The sequence below is a fragment of the Python bivittatus genome, unplaced genomic scaffold (genome assembly GCF_059951505.1).
Source record: "Python bivittatus isolate LINGU-HERP-01145 unplaced genomic scaffold, Pbiv_v1 ctg000480_np1212, whole genome shotgun sequence".
Classification (NCBI taxonomy): domain Eukaryota; kingdom Metazoa; phylum Chordata; class Lepidosauria; order Squamata; family Pythonidae; genus Python; species Python bivittatus.
The window spans coordinates 102,578,875-102,605,445 of record NW_028277075.1 but is presented as its reverse complement, the minus strand read 5'-3'; the positions used below and the strand labels follow the sequence as shown (position 1 = coordinate 102,605,445).

Here is a 26,571-nt window from a genome sequence, read left to right as displayed (position 1 = left end):
CGTTTTACTTCACGTTTTGGGTTGCCTTCCCCGTGCTTTGGCACCTCGCCCCCACATTGTCTCCCCCGCCTTCGGTAACCCTCCACCTCTTCCTGACATTCTCGACCAACCTGACTCCTCCCACCCTGGTTGCTTTTCTGCGCGGGGCCCCATCCTGGGAAGAGTGACAGCCAGGAGAAGATTTTGCCCTCGCCTCCGAAGTTCTCTAATGTTTAACTTGGCGGCCTACACAGAGTATCCGGGACAGAAGGGGCGGGGTGGGGGGCGAGTGAGCCTGCGGGAAAGGCGCCTGCCGCTGCTGTTTCCTCCCTTTTACACTAATTTCCCTGGAAGCCAAAGAACCAGCAGGAGCTTCCCGCGATGAAGGTCAGTAAGTGAACTGCACCCCTAACGTCTAGCTCAGCAGCCGCTATTCTCGCGCGGAGAACTGCGGCGAAACTCCTGTAGGTGCTTGCGCGAAAGCGCTGCTCGCGCGCCAGGAAGGCTGCCTTTGGGGCGCTCGCCTCAGCTAGTGGTCCCCCTGCTTTTTCTCAGGGGGACCTTCATCGTTCTCGGTCCTGTTGCCAGTGAACATGCACGATTTAACGCACTCCACGGTTCAGATGTTTAGCCTCCTTATTCGGCCCAGCGCTGAAGAAGGCGGTTTTACTGAGCATATGGAAAATTGCACTTCCCCACTACTGAATAACACTAAATAGATAGCCTCGACCCTTCAGTAGAATTAGGGACCTGGTCTCAGATTAGACCCCCCCAGGTGTACCTTAAAAATTCAACGAAATGTCCATTAATAGCAAAGTTCTTTCCTGTGGCAAAACTCCTGTGCTCAGTTCAATTTTGATAAGCCATTAAAAATGCTGGAGTGCCTTTCTCTTGTCTGTATGAGGCTAAAATTGTTTGGACCTAGGAGTTCAGTGTTGTGTTCTTCCTTCAACAGTGGCAAGCCATGTACTCCAGGATCTTAGTCAGTTTGGGAGGACACAGGGACCACAGAAATACTCCCGCCTGTGTTGTTTGTTCACAGCATTCATAAGTATACTTCTTTTTGAAAAAGGGATATAAAGAATATAGCGCAGAAAAGATGGTTGATACAATATTTGAATGTCTGTTCTATGAAAGTGAAACCTGTATGGTCACAGCATAGAAGTTCAGATTGTAGATGAATGCGCAGGTAGCCTTATGAAATCAACAAAGGTTCAGGCAAAGATCTGCAATACTGAATGGGAGTTACAAGATAAAATGGTGATTATATGTAAAATCTAATATGCCTTGTTGCTAGAATAATGTGTAGCTGTTGAGGTTCCACCATCACTTAGAGAAATAAATTTCATGTTAAAGTAATCCTACTATTTATATGTTGATAAGACTGCTACATGGCAGCTTGTTTGTATTAAAAGAGCAATCAAAGGAAAAAATCAAATAGCTAAAATTTGTTGTTGGTAAATTAAATAGGCCAGTTTGGTGTAGCGGTTAAGGCACCAGGCTAGAAACTAGGAATTCTAATCCTGCCTTGGGTATGAACCCAGCTGGGTGACCATTGACCAGTCACTTCTCTTAGCCCTAGGAAGAAGGTAGTGGCAAGCCACTTCCGAAAATCTTGCCAAAAAAACTATAGGGACTTATCCATGTAGTCACTGGAGTCAAATCTGATTCAAAGGAAATGATGATGATGATGATGATGATGATGATGATGATGATGATGATGATGGAACAAACCTGATGATGGGTGAGATTTTTTTTTTTTTTAAGGCAAGGCCTGTTGGCAATCCACCTGCATTTAGTTTTGCTCTACTCCATGAAAAACAGCAAGCTTTTTTCTACTCCATGAAAAAAAATAATCTATCCTTTGAATACTCTGGCTTCAAGGCTAATTTTATCAAAAATGATTGGTAAGATGATTGAAGGAAGTTTTTAATTCAAGAATGCTTTTCAAATGTATGAAGCCTAATTAGTATTGTGAATTCCAATAATATTTTAGCACAAAATTAAAATAAATCACTCAAGTGAAAGACAAGAGACCTGATTGATTTGTATTGCGCGTGGATGAGGGTTACTACTTTGTAATGTCATGGATATGGATTAAAGAAGCAAAATTTCTGGAATTTTAGAAACAATAGGGAAAAATAGTTTTGTTTTTTCAGAAAAAGTGGAATTTTGGAGGGAAACTGAAGTTAGTTTTATCATCCTTTATGAATATGTAGTCATTTGGTTATGTTATGAAATGTGTTACAGGTAGTTTGGTTTGTTCATAAAAGTATGGTTGAGGTACAGTATAAAATTGAAAAGTATTCACTCATTAACTATAAATTTATTTTTTGAATCTACTTAAAATGTTTTTAATGTCTGTTACAACTGGTACTACAAAGTGCTGTATCCTAAGAAATCTAGCATCTCATTTTTGCCTTTGTAGGAGAAGGAGGCAGGTTCAAAGTACTGAAAATACAGGAAACCACCAACATTGTAGAAAAAGAAGGTTATGTATTCTGGACATATACCAAAAATATTAATTTTCAGAAAGTGGGAAGGAGAGAGGCACAGCTCAGAAAACACATTTTGCTACATGAAATATTTTCCAAACAGTTTCATTTTTTTGAACATGAAGTAGTATAATTGCCAACAGTCTCTACTTTTTCTGATCCTTTATTTTCAATTTTACATTATTGCCATAGACTTCTAAAGGCTATCGATTTGCCTGTCTTGATGCAAGCTTTTCTACTTTTTCACATGTTAAGGTAGTTCAAACCCAGAAATAGTGTCTCAAACCCAAGAGACTTTCACATTATAATCATTTCATAAATAATTTAAAGAGAAAATATTTGAAAATGTTTCATAATTAATTTCTTTCCTTTTTTCCATTTTTGTGGAGGGGAAGGCCTTAGGAGAAAAAGAAATTTCCTCAGGCCTCCATATCTTTCATACATTTACAACATTTTAGGAATACGGAAGATTTCTCTACCTGTCATAATATTACAATCCTGGGCTTTCCAGTAAAGATAAATGGGGAGAGATCTGGGATAGCTTAGACGTGCGTTCCTACAGGTGCATAATTAAATCACAGAAGTCACTTTGAATGTATATAGCTTTTAAAAGGAGTCACTTAAACTCAAGGAAGATAAAAGTTATCAATGGTTACTATCCATGTGACCATTGTTTTTAATATCTGCTACAACTGGTACTACAAAGTGCTGTATCCTAAGAAATCTAGCATCTCATTTTAACCTTTGTAGGAGAAGGAGGCAGGTTCAAAGTACTGAAAATACAGGAAACCACCAATGTTGTAGAAAAAGAAAGTTATGTATTGTGGACATATACCAAAAATATTAATTTTCAGAAAGTGGGAAGGAGAGAGACACAGCTCAGAAAACACATTTTGCCACTAGGTATGTTTTTTTGCATCTTTACCAACATTCCTCATGATACCAGAAATATGAGAGCTCATGTCTTGCTAATGCAATTCTCCGAAGCATCACTGTTGGAAACAGGATGCTGAAGTCAATAGGCTTTTGGCTTAGCCAAGATCTTTCCCTGTTTTCCAGCACATGTCTAACTTCTTCATTTGTTTCTTTACAGACGGTAGTGAAATACCTATTAGGCCTTCTTGCCCTTGCAGTTATCATTACAGCCATAGTTGTTCCAGTAGTTTTGTTGACAAGGGAAGGTAAGTTTAATAATCACTTAGTATTTTAGTATTGTAAATAATTTTTGAAATTAGGTCTTCTAAAGCCTTCTGCCAGAGGACCCTAAGACAGAGGCAAAAAAAATATTTCATCTGGTATTGTATAAATCAGACTTGTGCAAGCTTTGAAAATGATGAAAATAATACAGCTGAAGTGTATCTGCTGTAGCTTGAACACAACATCTATCTCCCTGCTTCTTATCAAAACTGCCTACTTTTTTTTAGGTTTCTGTGTAAATCTGGAAAGGGGCAGCTGCTTTAATAGGTCATTGAATGTAATGCTACTCCTTTTTAAAAATTATTTATGTATTTTTTTATATTTTCAAAAATATAAGAAATAGGTAGTAGAAATGAGAAAATCAGGTACAAATAGAGAAATACAGGTGGATAAGTAACATACCTGAAACATCATAAAATTAAGATATTCCACACATAATTAGATACTTATAGATGTTTCTTGATATCTTGATATTTCTTGTCCATTTTCTGATCAAAATCCATGTATTCCTGTTTAAATTCAAATCAAATTGTTTATTATAGCCATAATGTCAGATGCAAACTTTAAAAGTGCTTGGTTAACACTGTTCCAATCATTGAAAGAAAGCTATAGGTAGTGAATAACGCATTCCACCAATACTGTAAATTATACATTAAAATATGAACTCTAAACCCCAAATTTTGGATGTGGTATAATTCCTTGTATAAGATTGTAGTACAAGAATAGTTTACAATTAAAATTAAATTTTCCATTGGATTTGCTTTTTAAATACAAAATTATTCTGGATATCGAGACATAGCCCCACAATTTAGTTAGCCATTCTTCCAAAGAGGGAATCAAGAATCTTTTTCAATAAAAGGCATTAAAATCCTTACAGCCAAACATAAAGCTAATCCTAAAGCAACCATGCTGATAGTAACAATTTGGATTTTAAAAAGTGATATGCATGAATCATATAAAAATGGGGCAGACATTTTGTTAGCAAAAGGAACATGTGGCTTAGTCTGTCCATCACTCCTCATATCTTGCTTTATCAATTTGCCAAGGTACTTTACTTTTATATTTTTAGTTAAGCTCTAAAACTACAGTATATTCAGTTGTAAGAGATTGTGTGAGGTCATAACTGGTAAGCAGAGGAAAGGTTCTGTGTTATATACATAGTTTAGTATTAAAAACCTATCCCCCTACTATTTCTTTATTTAAAAAACTGGAGCAGATGTTCACTTAAAGACACTGAACAGTTGCTCTTTTTTTGTGCCTTTGAGTCAGTTTTTTAAAAAATAATTTTATTAAAGATTATAATTGCAATAGTAAAAATTAATATAAGCTAAAAGAAAGAAAGAGTAGAAAGAATAAAAAGTGCAAAGGAAAAGAAAAAACAGAGAATAGAAAGAAAAGTAAGAATATAGTAAAGAAAGAGAAAAGAAATATATAAAGACGTGAATTCTAACCTTCATTACATCAAGTATAAGCAATTTTAGTAACTTTTCACTTCCTCTTAATTTACAACCAATGATCTCTTCCTCCTATGTCCCATCTCTTATCTATAAACAAGTTCATAAAGATTGTCATTTCAGTCTTGGTGTCAGCAAAAATCCATTAAGGGTTGCCAGTAACAACAACATATCTATTTTAATCTTGATCAGATAAACCAATCTTTATATTCCTTCCTTTTGTTTCCTTCAATCTTAATCTTTAGTCTTCCTTCAATCTTAATCTTTAGTCCATTCAAATAATGTCACAACTTGAATTCATTTCTTCTTTGCCCCTTCTCACAAGATTCATCCAAGCTTTAACAAGTCTCTTTTGTAAATCCAATATAAAATAATTATCCAGGTCACTCTCTTGGTTTATTATTTGTAATTCCCTTTTGATTTTTAAAGCAACAACTGATTTCTTTTATATGTCCAGTGAGACATCTTTTTCCATGTCATTCTTGTAGCCTGTCATTTGTAGATCCACTTTTAGTGTCAACTTTGTCTCTGTCAGATAAAGCTTGTTCCTCTTCTTCCATTTCTTCCATAACATCTTTTGGACACAATCTAGCCATAAAAGCAAATATCACTATTGACATTGTTGATATTAACTTCTGATTCCATTTTTTCAAAAGTGACCTTCAGTATTTCCAATGTTATAATATGTTGCATCATTCTGTAGCTGTTAAGCAGGGTTATGTATTCTCCTTTAATTAAAACATTTAGTTCCCTCTAGTGTCCAATTTTTAAAATTGCTTATCTCTATTATGCCTTAGAAAAAATTCAAAACAAGTCCACTTTCCCATGGGAAGAATTCTTTATAATTAATTTCCAAATCTTATTTCAAATTTATCTGGACCCTTAATCCATTTATAATTTTCTACAATCAAAATCTTAATTAGCTTTTTGCTGTTTATTTCAAAATTTTTAAGTTCTTAAGCTTGTAGTTAAAATTTTCTTTCATTAAGGATTGAAAGCAGACTCACCCAGTGTCTTCAGACTTGTCGATCGAAAGGTCTTTAATAGCTAAAAAGTAATTATCAAGCAATTTCCAAAAGTGATTAGAAAAGGAAGGAAGTGAACTTAGTGTCCTTTTAAAGGTGCTGACTGTGGCTTGAGCAAGATGGTTTTCCCTTGTCTCCCAGAGTTCTAAACCCACTGGAGACTACTGTCTTACAGTCTCCTCGCAAGGAGCAACTATCTAGAGCACTTGTGGACAATCTCCCATCCTCTCTTTGTCCAGAGAGGTTTGAAGAGTTGTTCTACTCATCAGATCTTTGTTCTTCACCGCAGTCATTGGCTCCACTTCAGTCTGCCATTTCTTCCTCTGGAAGTCCTGCCTTTGAGTGAGTTTTTGACTCCTGGTGACTGCCTGGACTAGTCCTTGCAGTTTCCTTGCAAGAATTCCAGAAGTGGTTTGCCCTTGCCTGCTTCCTAGGCCTGAGAGAGAATGACTCCCAGCTGGCTTTGTGCTTAAGGCAGGACTAGAACTCTTGCTTTCCTGGGTTCTGGCCTGATGCCTTAACCACTGCACCAAACTGGCTGTCAAACAATTGCATTATATTTAGTATATTTATACATTCATATGCTGTATTCTTAAACTGGAAACAGGCAGAAATTCAGATTCAGTTATTCAGAAATTTTGTTCTGAGTATGCAGGGCCTGTAATATCTTAAAAATGAATCCACTTGTAGCATAAATCTGGTCTCATCTTTGTTAATCATATGAAATTGGTTATTTGTTATGTTTTAATCTAAATCAGTTCAGTGGCTACTTTGTAGAATTTTATAAGTGTATAATATTGCACTTATTAAAGTTCAAATACTGAATGAATTTGTAATCAATGAAAACCCACAATTCCTGAGTGTTTTAGAATGTATTATCCTTGTGAGTTTTAGAATTTATTGTTCATGAGAGTTTCAGAATTTGTGGATCTGCAAAAGAATCAGTGAAAGAATTGTAACTGTTACTAGTGAAGCAGCTTTTTTTTTTAAACAAAACGGAATCTTTTTTGTGTGTATAAATGCAGATTATGAAACTGTAACAGAAACCTGGCATGCAGAATAAGAAAAGAGGAAGTTTTAACTTTACAGAGAAAAATAACTGTTTCATGAGGAACAGTTAAACTGTGTTATTTTAATTTAAACAAATACAACAATTACTTAATTCTTCTTTTAGTGGATGAATGTTTCCATATAAAAAAATGAAGTGAAATAACACTCAAAATTATTATGCAGTGTGCATCGCATTCTTAATATACACTTTACCAATGCATATGATTCCAGTTACTGGTTACAGAATACTGCAATTTCAGGAATATTGGCATTCCGTTGTGGTTATTGATAGTTTCCACATGTTGGCAGAAATTTAAATGACTTAAGAAGTTCATACTCCACTTTCTGGAAAATTCCAGAAATGCACCTAATTTAAAAAAAAAAAAAAGCCAATATATGGGTAACTAAATTCCAGAAATCATTCTGTTAAAGACAAAACCAATTGTATTAGCGATCATTCTGTATTCATAAATACAAATACATTAAATTATGGTCTTTTTAAAGAGAAATAGCAAATGCAGATATTTTAAAGAAATTTGCAATGAATTTAATTTTTTTATAATCCTATAATCTTTTATATTGGCTGCAAGTTTAAGTACTAACCTTATTTAATTAAAGTTCTATGCAAGTGGTGATTAATTTTTAATTAATGCAAGTCTGTATAACCTATAGAGGTGAATATGTGTAGCTCAGGGTTGAACTGTGGAGTCCTTGGGGTTCTCTGAGCTTGGTTCTTTTCTTGCAAATGTTTCATTACCTGTCTAGGTAGCATCTTCAGTGAGTGCACTGAAGATGTTACCTAGACGGGTAATGAAATGTTTGCAAGAAAAGAACCAAGCTCAGAGAACCCCAAGGACTCCACAAGCCTGTATAATTTTAGCTGTGTATTAGTGTTACAATATTTTATATTTAAAAGATCTTAAAATGTGTTCCTGACTTTCAACCAATAATAAAAAATGGCTATAAGAAAAAAGGTAAGAAAAAAGAAAGAATGAAAGATAAGAAAAAAGCTAAGTATGTATATTCTATATACCAAGTGATTCCCGTACAGTTCTGGTTGCTCATGTCTACTTTAGTTTAACAGTTTATAAATGAGTAGCTAATGGCACATTTTAAGAAAGCTACCATAAGTTATAATGATAGAATAAACTGGTTTTAAGGAGTCAATTTATATAACATTTACAAAATTAATGTGTGTCATGGCAAGATGTTGCACTAATAAAGATATTCCCCAAAATAATTTTGTCTGTTAAGCTAAGAAAATGCAATAATCATGATTCACTTTTGGCAACTGAAATTTGGCAAAATTCAAATTGATTTAAGTCTTAAGGAGCCTAATTTCCATTTATTTTTGTATTATTAAATCAGCTTCATTTACTGAATCAAATTCTGAATCCAAAAGGGACAGTGAAATTGTAATTATTAAAATAAGCCACCAGGTAGCCTCCTGATTTTTGTCTGAACTGCAATTTCCATCTCCCATCAACTAAGGCCATCATGGCAAATTGCAAAGATTTATGAGTGTTGTGGTTTTAAAAATCTGCAGGACATCAGATTGTCCATCTCTGCAAATGAAAATAATATTAGAATAGCTGAAGGGAGGACAAATAGAAGCTTAGTAAGACAAAGGTTCAATATGTTGGAGGAAATCAGCAGATCCGGCAAATTCTGTGAAATTGGTCTTAGATATGCTTGCCCTCTCCTTGAAGGGTCAGGTGTGCAACTTGGAGATGCTACTGGATTTGTCATAAGTAGCAGATGGAACCAGCTAGATCTTTAATAAGCCTGGGATTGTACACCTATTGAAGGTTTATCTGGAACAATGGGTTCTGATCTCAATTACCCATTCATTAATTGTTTTCAAATTGGGCAATGGCAATATCATTGACATGCCATTGAAGAGGGCATAGAAGTTAGATCTGATACAGGATGTGTGTGATGGAATGGAATTATGAAGGTCAGACTCAGGGAGAAAAGCATTTTCTTTCATCTCCTGAGGCGAGAGGGAGAGATAAGAGGATGAGACTGGCACCTCCCTGAGGAATTCACAATGTTGTGGCTAGCATTATTTGGGAACTGAGGTTTCAGTCTGGGAAGATTGATGTCAGGCCTAGCCCAAGAACTCCAAGAGACCATGTAAATTCAGTCCAGCAATGTTTATTAGCTACAACCTCTAGCAAGAATCTTCCCAGATTAAAACCCCAGTTCCCAAGTAATGCCAGCCACAACATTGTGAATTCCTCAGGGAGGTGCCAGTCTCATCCTCTTATCTCTCCCTCTCGCCTCAGGAGATGAAAGAAAATGCTTTTCTCCCTGAGTCTGGCCTTCATAATTCCATTCCATCACAATGTGCCTTCCTTGGTTTAGCTGAGAAGTATGAATGTATATGACTCCAATTCTATGTCAATTTAAATAAACTTCCAGGTTGACTTAGAATTCTGGTCCCAACAATTAAAATTATAAATGGGTTATAACCAGATTATCTGAGGGATCAGCATGATGCCTGCAGTCTTCCCTATATCTGCATGAAGCATCCTTGAATGCTTGTTATTAAGATTGGTTAGCTGTCTTGTACCACCAATAGGTCCTTCTCACTAATAGCCCCCAAATAAAGGCATTCCCTTGGATTTGCCCCCTGTATCTTTTGTGTACAGACATTTAGGGAAACTTGAAAAACGTTAATACACAGGACCTACTACTTTACTTTAACCCAAGGCCTGGGAGAAGAGCCAGGTTTTCAGGGCTCGTTTAAGCATGGCCCAGGTGGGGGCCAAATGAATCTCAGGAAGGATAGTGTCCAAGAGAACAAGTGCAGCAACAGAGAAGGCATATCTCCTAGGTCCCATCAGGTGACACTGCTTAAGGGAAGGGACCCGTAGCATGCCAATTCTGCCTGATTGTACAGGCTGGGCAGAAAATATGGAAGACAGATCCATCAGATAACCAAGCCTGTGCCATGAAGGGCTTTATAGGTGATACCCAGCACCCAGAATTGCACCTGGAAGCCTACTGGTAACCAGTACAGCTCACAGAGCAAAGGTGTTACATGGCCATGATGAAGTATGCCCAGAATTGCACATGCCACTGCATTCTTGACCAGCTATATCTTCCAAAAGTTTTTCAAGAGAAACCAAACACAGAGCACATATTATAGTAGTCCATGCATGAGGTAACCAGAGCAAGAGTGACTACTGGAAGGGTCCACAGTCAAAATAAGGATGAGGTTGATGCACAAGATGGATTTGTGCAAAAGCCTTCTTACCAAAGCTGCCACGTTCTCCTCCAGTTCCTGTTCCTGCTACTCCTATGTGGCAATTTTTTAATCTTCCTTCCTGTCTTTTCTCCGAACTGTTATGTAATTTTGAGGGTATAGCCAATATTATTTCATATTTAGGAGACTCTTCAATGAATGTTTTAAAAGAGATGGACACTGGCTTTTTATATTAGCTTTGTAAGAAATATTATAGTTAAGGATTTCAATCTGACGTTGAACTATATTTCTAAAATATAGAATTGGTTATCAAGATTTTTGATAACCTGCAACACAGCAAAGAGGATAATTTTATGTAACTGGAAAGAAACATACTCTCCTGATTTTAAGGAATGGACCCAGGATATGAGTTTATATATCTTCAAAAAGTCTTTGTGTTCTAAAAACGAGAACATGATGTAACATTTTGCTATATTGTCTAGATTTTATGATGACTGAATTAACCCTATATTGTTATCTGTGGGTATTACATGGATTTTTTCTGGGTTTTTTTTTACTTTTGTCACATTTAAGAACCAGTTTGGTGCAATGGTGAAGGTGCTGGCCTAGAAAGCAGGAGACGGTGAGTGCTAGGCCTACCTTAGGCAGGAAAGCTAGTTGGGTGACTTTGGGCCAGTCTCTCTCTCTCAGCCCAACCCACCTCACAGGGTTGTTGTTGTAGGGAAAAATAGGAGGCAGGAATATTGGGTATGTTCACTGCCTTGAGTTGACCAAAATATATTTTAAAAGGCGGGATAAAAATCTAATAATAATTTAGTTTATTTTAATCACTGTAATATATTTAGGGTTTTTTCCACTGTATAATTACTATTTATCTTTTTTCTCTGTTGGTGGTGTAAGTTTGTTTTTTTAATTTATTTCACTATTTTAATTATTCTAAAAAAAAAAAACTTTGTGAGGATGTAACCCTAAAGCAAACAAATAAGAAAATAATTTATATTAATTAATTTTTAAAAGCCTTTGTGAGCAGATAATTAGAAAATAATTAATTTTAAAATTCAGCCTAGAGAAAATTCTGTGATTCTCTGTTGTAGCAAGATGCTTATCTGTTCAACAGTTGTATTCAGTATTTGGTAACCAATGATTTCCCAGAAACAAAAGCTGCCCTGAACACATGGCTCTGTTATCAGAAAGGACTTTGATATTTTAAACTGGAATTCTAACTGCACCCTTTATCTGTACTTAGATGTTGATCAGTGTTCATGGAAGGTAAAATGCAAGATACTCGTCTCTCTTGCTCTTGGTTACCCATACTATATTCCTAAAATCAGAAGGAGTCTGATAGCACCTTTTCCAACTACCACATTTTATTAAAAGGCATAAGCTTTTGTGAACTGCATCTGATGAAGTGTGCTGCCTTTTAATTAAGTGTGTTAGTCAGAAAAGGTGCCACCAGACTTCTTTTGATTTTTGGCTACCACAAACTAATACAGCCCTCCACCTTCCCCATTATTCCTAATAAGTCTGTTTCCTCCTACAATAAAACCGCAATTTATTTTTGTACTTCAAATAGTGCTTTACATCCCTACATATTTTAGATAGTATCATTCACTACAGTAGCATACCATTCAGTATTGTGAACTAGTGGAGCTTATTGTGCTTTGTCTGTTTCCCCTGATCATTTCACCGGAGGGATGTAATTCCATCTGTACACAGCGAATCTGGAGAACTCAGATAATTCCCTACAGTAGTTGAAGTCAAAACTCCAAGTTTCTTTCTTTCTTTTTTAACTGGTCTGTTGCATATCCTTTTCAAAACTACACATAATTAAAATCAGATACCCTTTATGTTTTCAGCTGGAAAGGCCTGCTTTTTTTTTAACTCTGCGTGTGAGAGTACGAAACCGCTGTTTACAGATCATTGGTCCTGCCTATATCAGCTGGTAGGGTCTTTTGGAGAACATAAATCTTGTCTGTATCCGCTGTCAGGGTTTCTCTAGCTTTTCAGATAGGAGATTTTATTGGATTTTGTTGAGGCACTAGGTACTGAACTTCGGACTTTTACTTTGCAAAGCTGTATTTTTTACGAGCGACAACCTCCTGGTGTTTCTGAATGTATACACAATCTGAGTATGACTTCTGATTACAAGGAAAGCAAGCAACGAGTTGTGTGGTAGATGCTACTGGCATACTGCTAATGATACAATAGAATAACCTGAGCTGAAAGGTGGTTGACTGGAATATGTCAAGGACAGAGTACTGACAGTTCAATCTCATTCATATCTATTCAGAAGTAGGTAACAATAAATTCAGTGGGATGAACTTTTTATTTATTTATTTATCAGATTTGTCACCGCCCATCTTGTGAAACAACTCTGGGTGGTTTACAACAAGATAAAAATCCATTAAAATACAAGATAAAAACAATCCTAAAAATAAATAAATTCCAAGAAGATAGAAAATTGACAAGTAATTCCAGGAGCATCATCAGGGGGATAACCACCCCCAGGGGCGGGTAGAGCCCATATCACTCCATGCACACTGACAGAGCCAGGTCTTTAAATCTTTTCGGAAAGCCGGGAGGGTAGGATATATACAGTAAATATAGATAGATTATGATGATGATTACATGTAATCAAGTTGTTGTCGACTCTTAGTGACCACATAGATAGATTTTCTCCGTGATGATCTGTCCCTAACCTCATCCTTCAGTTCTACAGTGCACCCATCGCCACTGTAACTAAATCCATCCATCTTGCTGCTGGTCGTCGTCTTGTCTTTCCTTCCACCTTCACCAGAATTAGAGCCTTCTCCAGAAAAAAATGCAGAGTTACAATTAATTTTGCCAAGAAGCTATGGACATCCTTGTCTGTACATGGTGCTTTGAGTTTATAGGAGACTTTAATTTTTTCTCAGAGCTCATGACTATAGGTGGTTTCCTCACACTTTTCTTTTTCTTGCAGTACTTGTTTATTTTGCTGTATTCCTTCTTGTCCCTTCAATAGAATTTGGCTTTTATGTTTTTTAAAATTATTATAAGCTGAGAGATGCAAATGTAATAGAAAGCAGGATGTAACAGTACAGCCTTGATTATATGCATGCATAAATAATGTGGCATAATAAAAGGAGTTATTAGATGGCTCTGCTATGTCCTAGCACACTGTATAGTACTTAGGGCTCTAAACTGCAAGATAGGCAAAAGCTGATGTAAAGAGCTGCATCTCATTTTGATACTTAGGTTTTAAGTGTGAAATGTGCTTCCTGTTTGGAGAGGGTTCTATTTTTTAGCACAAAGTACAGGAAAGGTGTACAGTTTAAGCAATACATATGGCTGTATTGCAAGGATCAAATTTCATTAGGGGCCTGAAAATTACACCTTCATGCCATATCTGTTAGACTTTCAGCTGACATAACTTCAAGGAAGATTACATGGATAAGTACAGCATACAGAAGCCCGAAGACTAAGATTGAAATCTTGTCCCTAGTTATCAGAAATTTAACCTCATTAATATCATTTGGACTTACTTTTGAATACTGTAGTAATGAAACCATGATGCAAAGACTTAAATCTGTTTTAATCTTTGTTAAAGAAATTAAGTTCTCCAAACTGCATGATGGCTTTAGATATTAATATATGTTAAGATTTATGATTTAACATGTGTATATTCATTTTTATATATATAAGGAAGTTTAGTTGTCTCACATAACTGAAAGACCACAGGGGAATCAGGAAGGTGAATTTTGGAAAGCACTTTTTCTGATTCAGATTTGAACTCTTATTCTGTGGTTTGAGAGTTAAAAAAAGGGGGGGAGTCAAATGCACAATTCTTATTTAAGGCTATGTAATAGTTTGTTCCAACTTTCCTCAATACAGTGCCTTCCAGATATGTTAGACTGTAGCTCCCAGAATTCCCAGAAACCTGCCAGGTCCTCCATCTCTGGAGAGCACAATCTGGAAAAGGATGCACCATGAAATGCCCACTCCCTCTAGAACACACTGCCTTTTGCAAAGAGTCAGATAAGGCATCATCTGGCCTTGCAGTTCCCAGTTCCAGCTAATAGATTGGCAAGGGATAGCAGAGCTGCGGAACTACAAGATGATTAACGAAACACAAGTATTCTGTCAAACTGGGCTTGTGGAATTCACTGCAGTGCTAGGATATATATTTATAGATGGTAATAACATTGCTTTTGAACCCACCACTTGCAGATTTCTGTGAATTAGATTTCAGATATATTGACCAGAAAGAGAAGATAAAAAACTAATATTCAGAAACAGTGAAACATGGGTTCATTTTACTTTGGCATTGCTAGTGATTTAGGTAACCTGTGTTTGTAGTATCCATCCTGTGGAGTCATATGCCTTTCCTTTTCTTAGGAACTGCCATTCCTAAGGACTAGATTGAGTCTTGCTAGACATTTTGTTCTGCTTTAGTAATGTTGATATTGCACAGTATGAGGCTTTTTACCCTTGTTTCCTGTCCCATACTGGGGCACTCATGCCAATGCCAGGCAAACTTTGCTCACAATGTTGCGCTGTACTGGGGGCAAAGGACAAAAAATCATCTTGGTAATCTAGTTTTAATCTTTAATCTCAAAGCATAGGAGAAGAGCTCTGCTTGTAGACTCAGATTTAACTAATTCTTTTTATCATCATTCACGTTGTATCACCTGCAGATAACTTACTGGTTAGTACCACTAGAAGACATTGTAATCCTAATACATCTTTCTCTTTTTCAATTTTTCTTTTATCAAAATAGAAGACCCAAAAGCCCAATAGTAAGGTATTTCAGAGTCCCTGTAATCCCTTATTTTAAAGTATGAAGTAGAATCAGTAGGAAGTAAATCTCAAAAATGAATGTAAAATTAACTTGTATGATCTTCTGTCCCACTGTTATTTATTTTTGTTCTTGATTGGAATCTTTCTTTATAGAGATGTATTACTGCTAGCTGTATTTATCTTTTATTCTTTTGGCTCTGCTCACAATCTTTCTTTCTTTCTTTCTTTCTTTCTTTCTTTCTTTCTTTCTTTCTTTCTTTCTTTCTTTCTTTCTTTCTTTCTTTCTTTCTTTCTTTCTTTCCTATGCAGTCATACACCAAAAGGGCAGTAGAACTACCATACATCACCTAAACAATTGTCAGTAGATAAAAAGAATAACAAATAAGAATGAATAAACAACAAGGATGTATGTATATATTTTTGTGGGTGTGTATGTGTATCAGTCAAGTTGCATTAGCCAGCATAGGTGTCAGTAGCCATTCTTGTTTCCTGATTACAGTTAAAATGGCACAAAATTTTGCAACTTTCATAGAGGTTCCATTGGAACAGGAAAAGTAGGACTTCTTATTGGGGCCATCTGCTGATGAAGAGGGGTGCTAGCTCTAAGTGCCAGATATGGTACGGAGGACATCTCAGGAAAACATGTGTGATCATCTCAACCTCTGTATTCAAGTAGATGCAAAGCATTCTTGAGAAGGAAAATAGTTGGATCTCCCTGGTAGTTATCAAATCTCACCAGGTGAACACTTTTTGTGTTTTAGAGATATTCAAAGATGACATAGGGAGTGTTGACAAAGCCTATATAGTGAGAATGAGAGGATTCAGAGAATTCATTTTGTACATCTGAATTCAATTCTCTCTGCTTAGCCTCAACCACACCTTTTTCTAAGACCAATGTAAGCAGAGTATGTGTTGAGAATCCACAGTAAACCAACTCAGAAGCTATTTGTTTCTTTCAAGAGAAGAGGTATAAGAATAAGCTGAGCTAAGGACTCAAACTCGTTTTAGTCAGCATTGCAGACCTCTACTGACACACAGCCAAGTTTTCACTAGAGAAATGAATTGCCAGTGAAGTGGGGGGCGTGGAACATGGTTCTAAGGAATTTGGAATTTGGTTCTTTCTAGCTCAGAAATGTCCTTAAAAGTGCAAAGCAATCCACCAGAGAGAAAAATGCTTAGCACCTTAATTTGAATAGTTTCACTACTGCTGGGACAGAATTATTGCCCTTGTAATTTACATATCTAATTAATGCATTAGCAGCTTTTTGTGCCTATATTGAGAGACTGGTGTCTTCACAAGGTAGAAGAAATACATACCTAGATGTTTAAAGGCCTTGACCTATTCAATTTGGTTATTGTTAGTTTTCCAGTTATGTAAACTGGTGATGCAGCACTTGGAGAAAACAGTTACCTTTATTTTGGAATGATTTCTAACTTTTCTTCCTGATATTATAATATAGTGCATAAGCATTGCCATAAATGTACTTGGGACACTGATAAGATGACAAAATCAACAGCATGTAGGAGTATGAAAACTGGGTTGAGGGTGGAATTTCACCCAAAAAAGTTATGCAATATTATTAATGTACATGTTAAAAAACAAATGGGCCAGAAAACATCCCTGCTTGATTCCCTTAAGAGTGGGGGTAGGAATGATCAGATCACCATTTTGCATGTATTTAAAATATAGAGAGATGCCTTCATAAAGTATCATTGTCATCTAGAAGGGGTGATGATCCATAGATGAAGCTGCTAATTTTCAGCAGAGCCTCTCATGGGAAATTGAGTGAAAAGCCACCTTCAGATTGATGAAGGAACATAAAGAGATTCCCTAGCAAAAGAAATTAAATGCTTTATTATTTCAGAAACACCAAATGGAAGAAAGATAATTCAGTATTTTTCTTCTTTATGCTTAGGGGAAAAAAATCACAATAAACCACTTTTACATTTTGAGCCCTAAGCAGTCTAGGTTACATTTGCAAATTATATATTTACATTGGACTATAAAATAGATTAGATTATGGTGATGGCATCCTTCACAAAGAACCTTACTTTTTTTTTTTCTTTTGTTAGCAGATTCTTCTGATTCCCGCAAAAAATTTTCTTTGCAGGACTATTTGAGTGATGATTTTCAGTACAAATCATATCAACTTCAGTGGGTGTCAGGTAATGACCCTACCCTTCTGGAATACCTCAGAGCTGTTTCATTTATACAAAATATATGTTAGAAAGAGCATGAAAGTTGTGTCCAAACATACAAGCTTTGGGAGCTTTGTTCATAACAGCTTCATGAGATTTGCTTACACATTGAAAAGTATACATTCTTCCTTAAACCTTTATGCTATTTAAATAAGAACTCATTGTTCAGCTAACCAAACACTAGCATGGCGAACCGCATACAAAATTCATCTAAACCAAGATATATTTGAGATAATTGGTCTGTGTTTTGCCTCTCATTCTCCCCAAAGCCTTGTAATGAGCTTTTATCCAATGGCCTGGTTTATTAGTTGTAGCCCTTTTTGCAGTGGGAAGCCCCAGCAACAGTGACACACACTGTTATTACCTCAGCACTGGATTAAAACTACCTAGAAACTGCAGTAGTTTGTGGCATCTGAGAGCTGCTTCAACAGTGGGACCCCTATATTGTAATCAGCACGCTGGTTGCCAGTATGTTCCCAGGTAAATTCAGGGTACTGGTATTGACCCATGAAGCCCTAGAAATAAAGTGTTCTCTAGCATGTTTGAGTTCATATGTGATAAACAGACTGTTTCGACAATAAACATAATGAATAATGCAGGATTTCTTGTTGGGTTTGGGGGGAGGTTGGTTTGGAGAGAAGGTTTGGTTTATTGGCACTGAATGTCTTCCTCTTTTCTTCCCTTTTTAGGTTATGAGTATGTCCACACAAATCAGAACAACGTTTTTCTCTACAATGTGGATGATGGAACAGAGTCTATAATCTTCTCAAATAGCACATTAGTATGTTTTTTAAAATATTATTTTACCCCTTCAAGAGAGCTCTGTATTGAACATTTCCTTCCTTACCCATAGCTGTTATATTACTAATATGTTTTCTTTGTATCAACAGGCCAGTTACAATAGTTCTGAGGCAATATTGTCACCTGACAAGAAATTTGCTCTTCTGCGACACGATTATGAGAAGGTAGCAATGATATTATACTTTTATATTCCACATAATCCATTTATATTGATAAAAATGGTTTTAATCCTTTACAGTATGGATTCACTCCGGCATTTAGACAGGGGAGGACTTGGAAGACCTTTTGTGTTTTTTAAGGTCTAGCCAATTCCTCCACAATGTACCAATTTCTGTTCAATTATTTTGCATTAGTAGTTATCTTGTGATTGATTTCTCACTCATTCCTAACTTCTTGGCACCTAACACAGTGGCTTTTCCAAACAACAGCAAATTAGTTATTCTGTAATAAAGTAGCACTCCCTTTTTATCACTATCCTTGTCTTTTCCTCCTTAATAGAAGAAGTGAGAGTGGCAAATATTGAAGAGAAAAAAGTAGTGGGAAAATATTGAAGAATTATAAGTATAAATGAAAGATGGTCACATCTGCTGCCCCTATAGAATGGTATGAATGATACAAAGTCTTGTCTGAAGGCATCCTGCGTGTGGAAGATACCCCACACAGTTGCTTTCCTCTGATGAATATTTTTAAAAATAAGTATAGTTCCATGTTCACAACTGTATAAAGTGTATTTAGTCTTACCTATAGTTTGGGAAAACAAGCCAACAAGCCGATTTTGAATTGTGATTTTCATAGTTTTATTCTAAAATGGGTGGAGATTTTTCTATTGGGGCTCTAAAGGCTAACTTAGTGATTAGAGATGAAGCAAGTAAGAAGAGGGTCAGATGGCTCTTATTGAAGCTCTGATTTGATTGCTTGAGGTGAGGTTTCAAGTTAATCGTGGCTTCAGGGCACAGGGTTGCCCACCATAGTTTAGGAGTTAGATAACACTGATCTGTTCTTAATTGAAAACAAAAGCAAATATTTCTGATTTCTCAGGGCACCTTTACATGACAGCTTTGCAACAGTTCAGAAGAAGCTCTGAACATGATCAATCTATTGGTTTATTTGAAATGGGAAGAGGGCTGGGTTTCCCTTTTGGAATACTGCAGTACTGAGGAGTTTGTGAGCAATGTGTTTCCTTTTTGGTTGGAAATTTTGCTTCATTGATTTCTGAGCTTAAGTCAACCATAATTCCCAGCCCCCCTCTGACCTAGTATTTCAGCATCCTGTCCTTGTGAGTAAGACCTGAGAATCTATTTCCCTTATTCCAGTCACTACGACTGCATGAAGCCATGGTTACTAGGGTTGTGCTGTGATCTGGATTTAAAAGGGAAAAAGTGAATTGGAATATGTATAGCTACATACATCATTCCTTAAATCATGTGTGCCTTTTCGTTGCACCAGGTAGAGCTGCAGCTTTTTCTGGCTGATAGATACAAGGTGTACATCATGCATGCTTCAAATCACATTTTCTTCTTTGAATCCAGAACATTGTACAGCTGTAGTGGTCACATCTTTTGAAAAAAACAGATACCTCAACTCTTAGTTTGTGTGGACAAATGCCCTCCATCTTGGCCCATGCCTTGTTGCAATCCACAACTCTCTCACGGATATTCCAGTGAGATACCTGATCCAGTCCATCCAGCATAGTCACTGTCAATTGGAAAGAATGTTGCAAAATGTTGACATGCTTTCATTTCACCTTCACCTAATATTTTCATCTATGTTCTAAATGCAACAAAGGAACAACACCTTTGTAGCCAGCTTCCCATCACAGAAATTGCCCAGAATATTTTTGAAATACTATAACCAACCGGTATTGAAAAAGAAGATTGTGTGTGGGAGTGGTAACTATTTATTTGACTTTTGTGTAAACTTGAAATAAGGGGATTTTTCTTGTTCTGAGATCTATGGCAGTTTGGGGAAGGGTGTCCCTGACTGGATATCACTGATCCTATTGGTCGGTTGAAGGTGAGCACTGATTGGCTGCATGTTATCAGAATTCCAAATGTAGGGTAGAAATGCCCTCAATGTGATTGTGGTAAGAGAAAAGAGAGCGCATAATCTTGAGGGTTTTTTTTTTTATGTCATGATAAATGTTGGTTTAGCAGTATGACTGAATATTATATGGCAGACCTCAGCCACACACAAGGACTGATATTTATTATCTGAAGTCTTTATTTCTAGAAAGTACCAAGAGGTCTGAGATAAAGTATATCTGCAGCACTTGAATTTTTTTTTTATCATGATCTTATTATCATTGTAGATAAAATTCATGCAAACAGGACCTCTTAAAATACTAACTTTGAACTACACTCTTGTTTATTTAAGTATTTTTATTTATGTGCAAATATTACTTTTGCAGGTGTGGAGGCACTCATATACTGCATCATACCATATCTATGATCTAGATAAAAGGTCAGTAACTGAACTGTCTTCTCTTAATGTTTTAATGGCTTACATTATATTGATATTTTTCTTTATGTTTCCTTCATAGAACCTTAATAACTGAGAATCCACTTCACAAGTCTATCCAGTATATATCCTGGTCACCTGTTGGACACAAACTGGTTAGTAAAATGCATATAGTCAAGGCTTACTTCGAACACCAGTTTAGATATTCCTGTGCCCTATTTCTATAACCAAAACTTCACTGTCCATGCAACAGAAATTAGAAATTTCTCAAAAATCTAGGGGAAAAAAAATCCTGTAAGAGGGGATGGGAATTCTCCAGAATTTTTATATAAGGGCTCCAGTTCATTTAACTAGATAAAATGTTAAATATACAGAGAACTGGTGCCGTACATATTTTTCTTTACAGTAAATGTGTAGAGGTCCAGTTCAGACTGAGGCCACTCAGGGGTGGGGGGTGAAGCTTAATTTTCTCTTGGCTCCTTATTTTTACAAGTCATCACACACAGATTTTTTAAAATCATCAATTTGTGAAATGATAAGTCTTGAGTTCCCAGCTTAGGCAGAGTGAACTTGATCTGAGTTGGGCCCTAATTCACTAACTTTCTAGATTTTTAAAAAATGGTAAGGTAGCTGCATGCTAAATATTTATTATGTGGTTTAGCCCTCAATGTCCTGGAATATTGACTGAGAAAAAAATCCACCAACAACTGGTTGAATGGGGAATAGCAGGAGAGGGAAGAAGACAGCTAGTCTAGGAAGTTTGGAGTCTTACATCTAAACATGTGAGGGCAATCTAGCTGCAACATTGTCACCCCATTGATCATCAGGGTTGATTTGGCTTTTCTGGCTGGTTAGGAGGGTGTCCTTTGCCTCCCTCACTGCTCCATGTACATCGCTCCTGAAGCTGCATACTTGATGGAAGAGGACCACAACCCCAGCTAGAAGGAATGTACTGATCTTCGGTCAAGGGTATACAATAGCTGCACTCCCCTGCTAGAACCTCCAAACATTTAAACATCATGCTGCAAAGTTATTTCAAAATATTTTGAGGGGCAAACGTGAGAAATCAGTGGAGAAAACAATATTTTAATGTAGATGGAATTGGGCAAAAGTCATTTCCAGATCACAAAATGGAAAAGGTAAAACTGAATCCAGGAAGAACCCAGGATCTGGAGTAAGCATTGAAAGTTGACTGAATGTTGGAGGGAAACAAAAGCCAGTGGTAGGGAGTATGAATGGAATGCCTGGAACCCTGAATATGGTTGAAATTAACAGCATAATCCCTATTGAGTTTTGCTGGCTCAGGGTTTAGGTAACAGTGTTGAGAGTTCCCAGGACTGATTAGACGAAATACAGCATTCTAGGTCTTTCTTGTGAACCATTCTGATATTCTCTTTATTCTTAGCCTAACAAGGGTTTTTTTTAAAAAAAGTTAGATAATTAAATGGGTGAGAAGGATCTTACAGCCAGCATAAAGAAATCTCCATTTTGGGATTGATGTGTCTAGAAATACATCAAATGAAAGAAAAGATAAATTGTTTGATATAAAGTAAGGGTTATGAAGTCATTTTCTGATGGTAAATACTGTAATGTTTGTTTGTGGCAGGCTTATGTTTGGCATAACAATGTTTATGTGAAAACAACACCAAATGCCGAACCTGTTGCAATCACTAAGAATGGAGCTGAAAACAAAATTTCAAATGGATTGGCAGACTGGGTGTATGAAGGTAACTATCATTAAAAGGAATAAAAATCCAAACAACAACATACTACCACCTCATACAAGGAACAAAATATTAGGGTTATATAATCCACTGGTTAAATCCACTGCTTGGAACGGGGGTGGGGGTGGGGGGTGAGGTCTCCATCTTTGGAAGGGACATGTAGCCTTTCTAGCTTTCAAGACCCTTTCTATGCCTTATGAGTAGCCACAGAAGACACTTTGCGTCAGAAACAACCCCAGTGAACACGTCGTCCGAACATGGGCTAAAAAGACCAAGAAAGAGCCTTAGAACGTTGAACACTTTTCAAAGACATGGCCCCCTCAGTGTTTAAAGCAGCAACTCCAGCACAGTGTTTTGCTTATTCTGAGAAATGTCCTTCCACATGGCTTATGAAATTTGTCTTGGTTTTAATTGATAGTGGCTATATTTTGATAATAACTATGGTTCGGCCTAAAATGGATATATTGAACAAGTCTTAGTCTCATATCTTACCTTCTCCTCTTTTCTCCTTTATTTACACATGGTGATAGGTAGGGGTTCAGAAGTATCTGCTTCCAGGCAGTAGAAAATCTTTGTTTTGTTTTTTTCTGGAATAACAACAGCAACAATACAATCCAAAGTCAGACAGAAGTATTATAATCAAAATAGGCAAGAAAAAGAAATATATGTGTGATAAACCACAGCTAAATTTTTTTGATATAATTATTATTAAATACATGTTTAATAAAGTAAAAACCATAAGAGAAAATAAAGATAATAAAGAAGAATAGTAAATAGTGAGAAAAGAAAATAGAAATAGGAAAGAAAAAGAAAGAAAAGAAAGATTATGAAGAAGCGGCTTCCAATCTTCTTGACAGTGGTTATAAGTACATTTTTACTTTGCCCTTTCTCTCTAAGGTTACATCATAACCACAGCTGAATGTTTGACAAGGAATACAGTGTTATTACCTCTGCAGTATTATGCGTAGTCTATGTCATACATACATAATCAGGAGACACAATTTAACGTTGTTGCCAATTTTTCCAGTGATCTGCCCTTCCTCCTATATTCTCTATGAAATAACCCACATAAATTGGTCAAAGGGGATGCGGTGGCGCAGCGGCTTAATGATGCTGAAAGTTGCCGGCCAGAAATGGTCGACGCTTCAGCGGTTCGAGTCCAGCCTTCGCGTTAGCAGGGTGAGCTCCTGTTTCCTCCCCAGTTCCTGTCAACCCAACAGTTCAAAAACTCATGTGAGTAGATAAATGGGTACTCTCACTCTGGTGGGAGGAAAAATGCTGGCGGCGCCTTGCAAAAAGGAGTTGGGAGCAGTTGCCGGTAAGCGCGAAAAAAACCGTGCGCGCCCAAAAAGGGCGCGAAGCAACGGAAACCCCGCCTCCTGCACTCGCCAGCTGGGCTCTGCCCTAGGAAGGAGGCTCTGGCAAACCACTTCTGAAACAATTGCCTTGAAAACTGCAAGGACTCGTCCAAGCAGTCACTGCAGAGTTGGTAACGACTGAGCGCAGATAAAAAAATAAAAAAAAATTGGTCAAAACAGCTTGTAGAATGAACATCATAGTGTATGAGGACTGATTCTACTTCTAGCTTATATGGATCAAATAGGGATACTATGAAATACCTCCACCAGTAGGACCAAAGATAAAGCACTGAATACAGATGAAGGCTCTTCTTCCGTCTGAATATACAAGATTAAATAAATACCTAGTTAGTAGTAGGCTTTTTTCCATGTTGTTCCTAAAGAGAGGAGAACTGCCTTTCTACATTTCTAAAGATCAGAATCTGATGTACATTCTTTAATGGTCCTCTAGCCCTGACCATCCCCCATGAAGTCAAGATCAGAGAAAAAAACATCCAGTTGTGCATATATCCTCCCAGTTGAAGGGTATATGAAGAACTAGGTGCATATTTTCTCTGTCCTTGACTTCATGTGGAATGGACAGAGCTAGAGTACCATTAAAAATGAATTAAAATTACGTCCTGAAGGATTAAAAATGCAAAATATATATTTTTAAAAAATGTTAATTTAAGCTACTAAAATTAAACAATATACAATAGCTGCTTCTGGTCTCAATGGACATCGCAGATTTACTAAGCAGGAAGGTATCTGAAACACAGTGTGGCATCCTAAAAGTTGCTTTTATAAATTCAGAGTGGACAATTTGTCTGGGGCTAAAATTTTAAGAATTTTAAGAATTGCAAATTACCTTGGGTCTGAATACTTTGAGGGTATCTCCAATAGATAGGAAGTTCAAGAGGTTCACATAGTGCAACTGTTGGCATATATAACTTGTCTGGTCCAAGAATCAGAAAATGAAACATCATTCTTATTTAAAGGATTTAAACTGCTCAGTGTTGTATTCCATTTATTACACATCTCTGTTTATTCCTCAAGGTCTCTTGGTAAAACACATCATTTTGGTTTTTTCTGATGACTTCCTATCAGGTGTCCTATCATAGAAAGTGGCAGGAACTTGAATCAGTCTTCTTAGGCCTACTAGATTTGCTGAGAGAATTGCTGCATCACCCATATACAGGACCAAGATTGTTGCCTTACCAGTTCTTTTTTTTAAATTTTTTTATGATTAGATAGTTTATTATATTTTTGTAGAAGTTAAACAGAAGGAGAGGCAGTGTATAGCTTTGCTTAATCCCCACTGAATTAAGATCTGACTAGATACCCTGTCTAAGCTGCATTTAAGTATTTTCACATTATATCTTAACAGCAACAGCTGTAGATTGATAGAAGGTTTTACCAGACTCTTCCACAGTCTGCCTCTAGGGATCGAATCAAAAGCTGATTTTAAATCACAAAGATTACCCAAAGGATATTTGCAGAATAATTGAGTATTCCTTTGCTAAATGTTGACTCCTAAAAGGTTCCTTGAATAAAATTTATTTGTAATATTCAAAAATTAATGGAGGAATCATTGGTAGTTGTTTTATATTTATTGTATATTGGAACTGTGACAGTGTTCCAGTACTAGAATATACCAGGTCACATGTCCTTTAATTATTTTAAAGGGAATCATTTTTCAACTGTCACATTAGCATTTGCACTGTAATGAGGTAACAGGGGACCAGATGATCTTGGCTTAATTGCACAATATAGTTTAGGTTTGGGTGAAACAACAAGCTAATCTAAGGCAAATGATAAGTAAAAGCTTCTTATTTACCTTACCTTATTAATTTAAAATACACACATAAAGAGGAGGAAATGAAATATGCATATCCAGTTAACTGAAGATCCTCCAAGCTATGATTTGAAATGGATCCATATATTTTATTATATCTAGGTATGGATTGTCAACCATTGCTTTTGACTCATTAAGTAAGCTTCATGCACACAGTGGTTCCTCACTCTACAGTTTCTATTAATGGAGTTTTTAGGAATGACTGATGATGGAAAATTGCTATATAGACATACTTCCCTTCATAAAGGAAAGTGGGAAGTCTTCAACATTTACATTTTTATTACCACCTCAAGTAATACAGCCCATAGTAATTGTACTTATTAAGGTGCCTTTTTAGACATAAAATATTCAGTGAATGTTTAATTTGTACTTGTATATTTTCTTCCGAGGAATGCTAAGTTTGGCTGTACTGCATAATTGTTTCTCAGGGCAGTAAGAAATACATATCTAGGGAAGTGGTTATATGTCTTTAAATGAAGTTTGGTTTCAAACAAACACAAGGTATATGAAATCCAACTTAAATAACAAGAGAAACCTTGGGGTAAAGAATGTTGAATCTTCCAGGATCCATGGCTTGTGTTGCAGCATGCTTCTCCATCATGCAGTTTCCCCTTACCTGTTCCTTGAAATGAATGCAATCAAGGAAGAAGCATGGAAGATAAGTAAAGGACTTAGCAGGCCCTTCTTATACATCCCTCTTCCTTTTTAAATTACACCATTCTTGCTGGCCCATGTAATATGGTGTTGGCTGTATAAGTTAAATCCGATATGTGCAACGTCTGGCTTTTCCTTTTTATTTAACATTATTGCTAGTTTCTTTACATTTTATTATTGTTCGTTTTAGATGATATATTTGGAATGTTATAGCCTAAACAAAAAAAAAAATTATCCATAATATTGAAATTTAAGATAAATCAGAATACTAGAATTTGCATCCATTATTAAAGCCAGATTTTTGTAACAGAATATTTCCATAGCACTGTATTTCTATAAAAAGGCATTTTTGAG

The 26,571-nt window shown here is 36.4% G+C and overlaps 1 protein-coding gene across 3 annotated transcripts in view; it reads left to right on the top strand.

Moving 5' to 3' along the window:
* Positions 1-231: 231 nt before the first annotated feature.
* The window catches only part of DPP4 (dipeptidyl peptidase 4), a 69,989-nt gene continuing 43,649 nt past the window's right edge, over positions 232-26,571 (top strand). Inside the window, exons 1-8 of one of the 3 annotated variants that reach the window (XM_007421526.4) lie at positions 232-366; positions 3,568-3,655; positions 17,267-17,356; positions 18,079-18,170; positions 18,280-18,354; positions 20,598-20,650; positions 20,730-20,802; positions 22,254-22,374. In XM_007421526.4, coding sequence (XP_007421588.1) covers positions 361-366; positions 3,568-3,655; positions 17,267-17,356; positions 18,079-18,170; positions 18,280-18,354; positions 20,598-20,650; positions 20,730-20,802; positions 22,254-22,374 — 598 coding nt within the window. In that variant the 5' untranslated portion in view covers positions 232-360. Of the gene's footprint in view, positions 367-3,567; positions 3,656-17,263; positions 17,357-18,078; positions 18,171-18,279; positions 18,355-20,597; positions 20,651-20,729; positions 20,803-22,253; positions 22,375-26,571 lie in introns of all 3 variants that reach the window. The other 2 variants (XM_015889596.3, XM_025172614.2) reach the window with 2 other exon arrangements.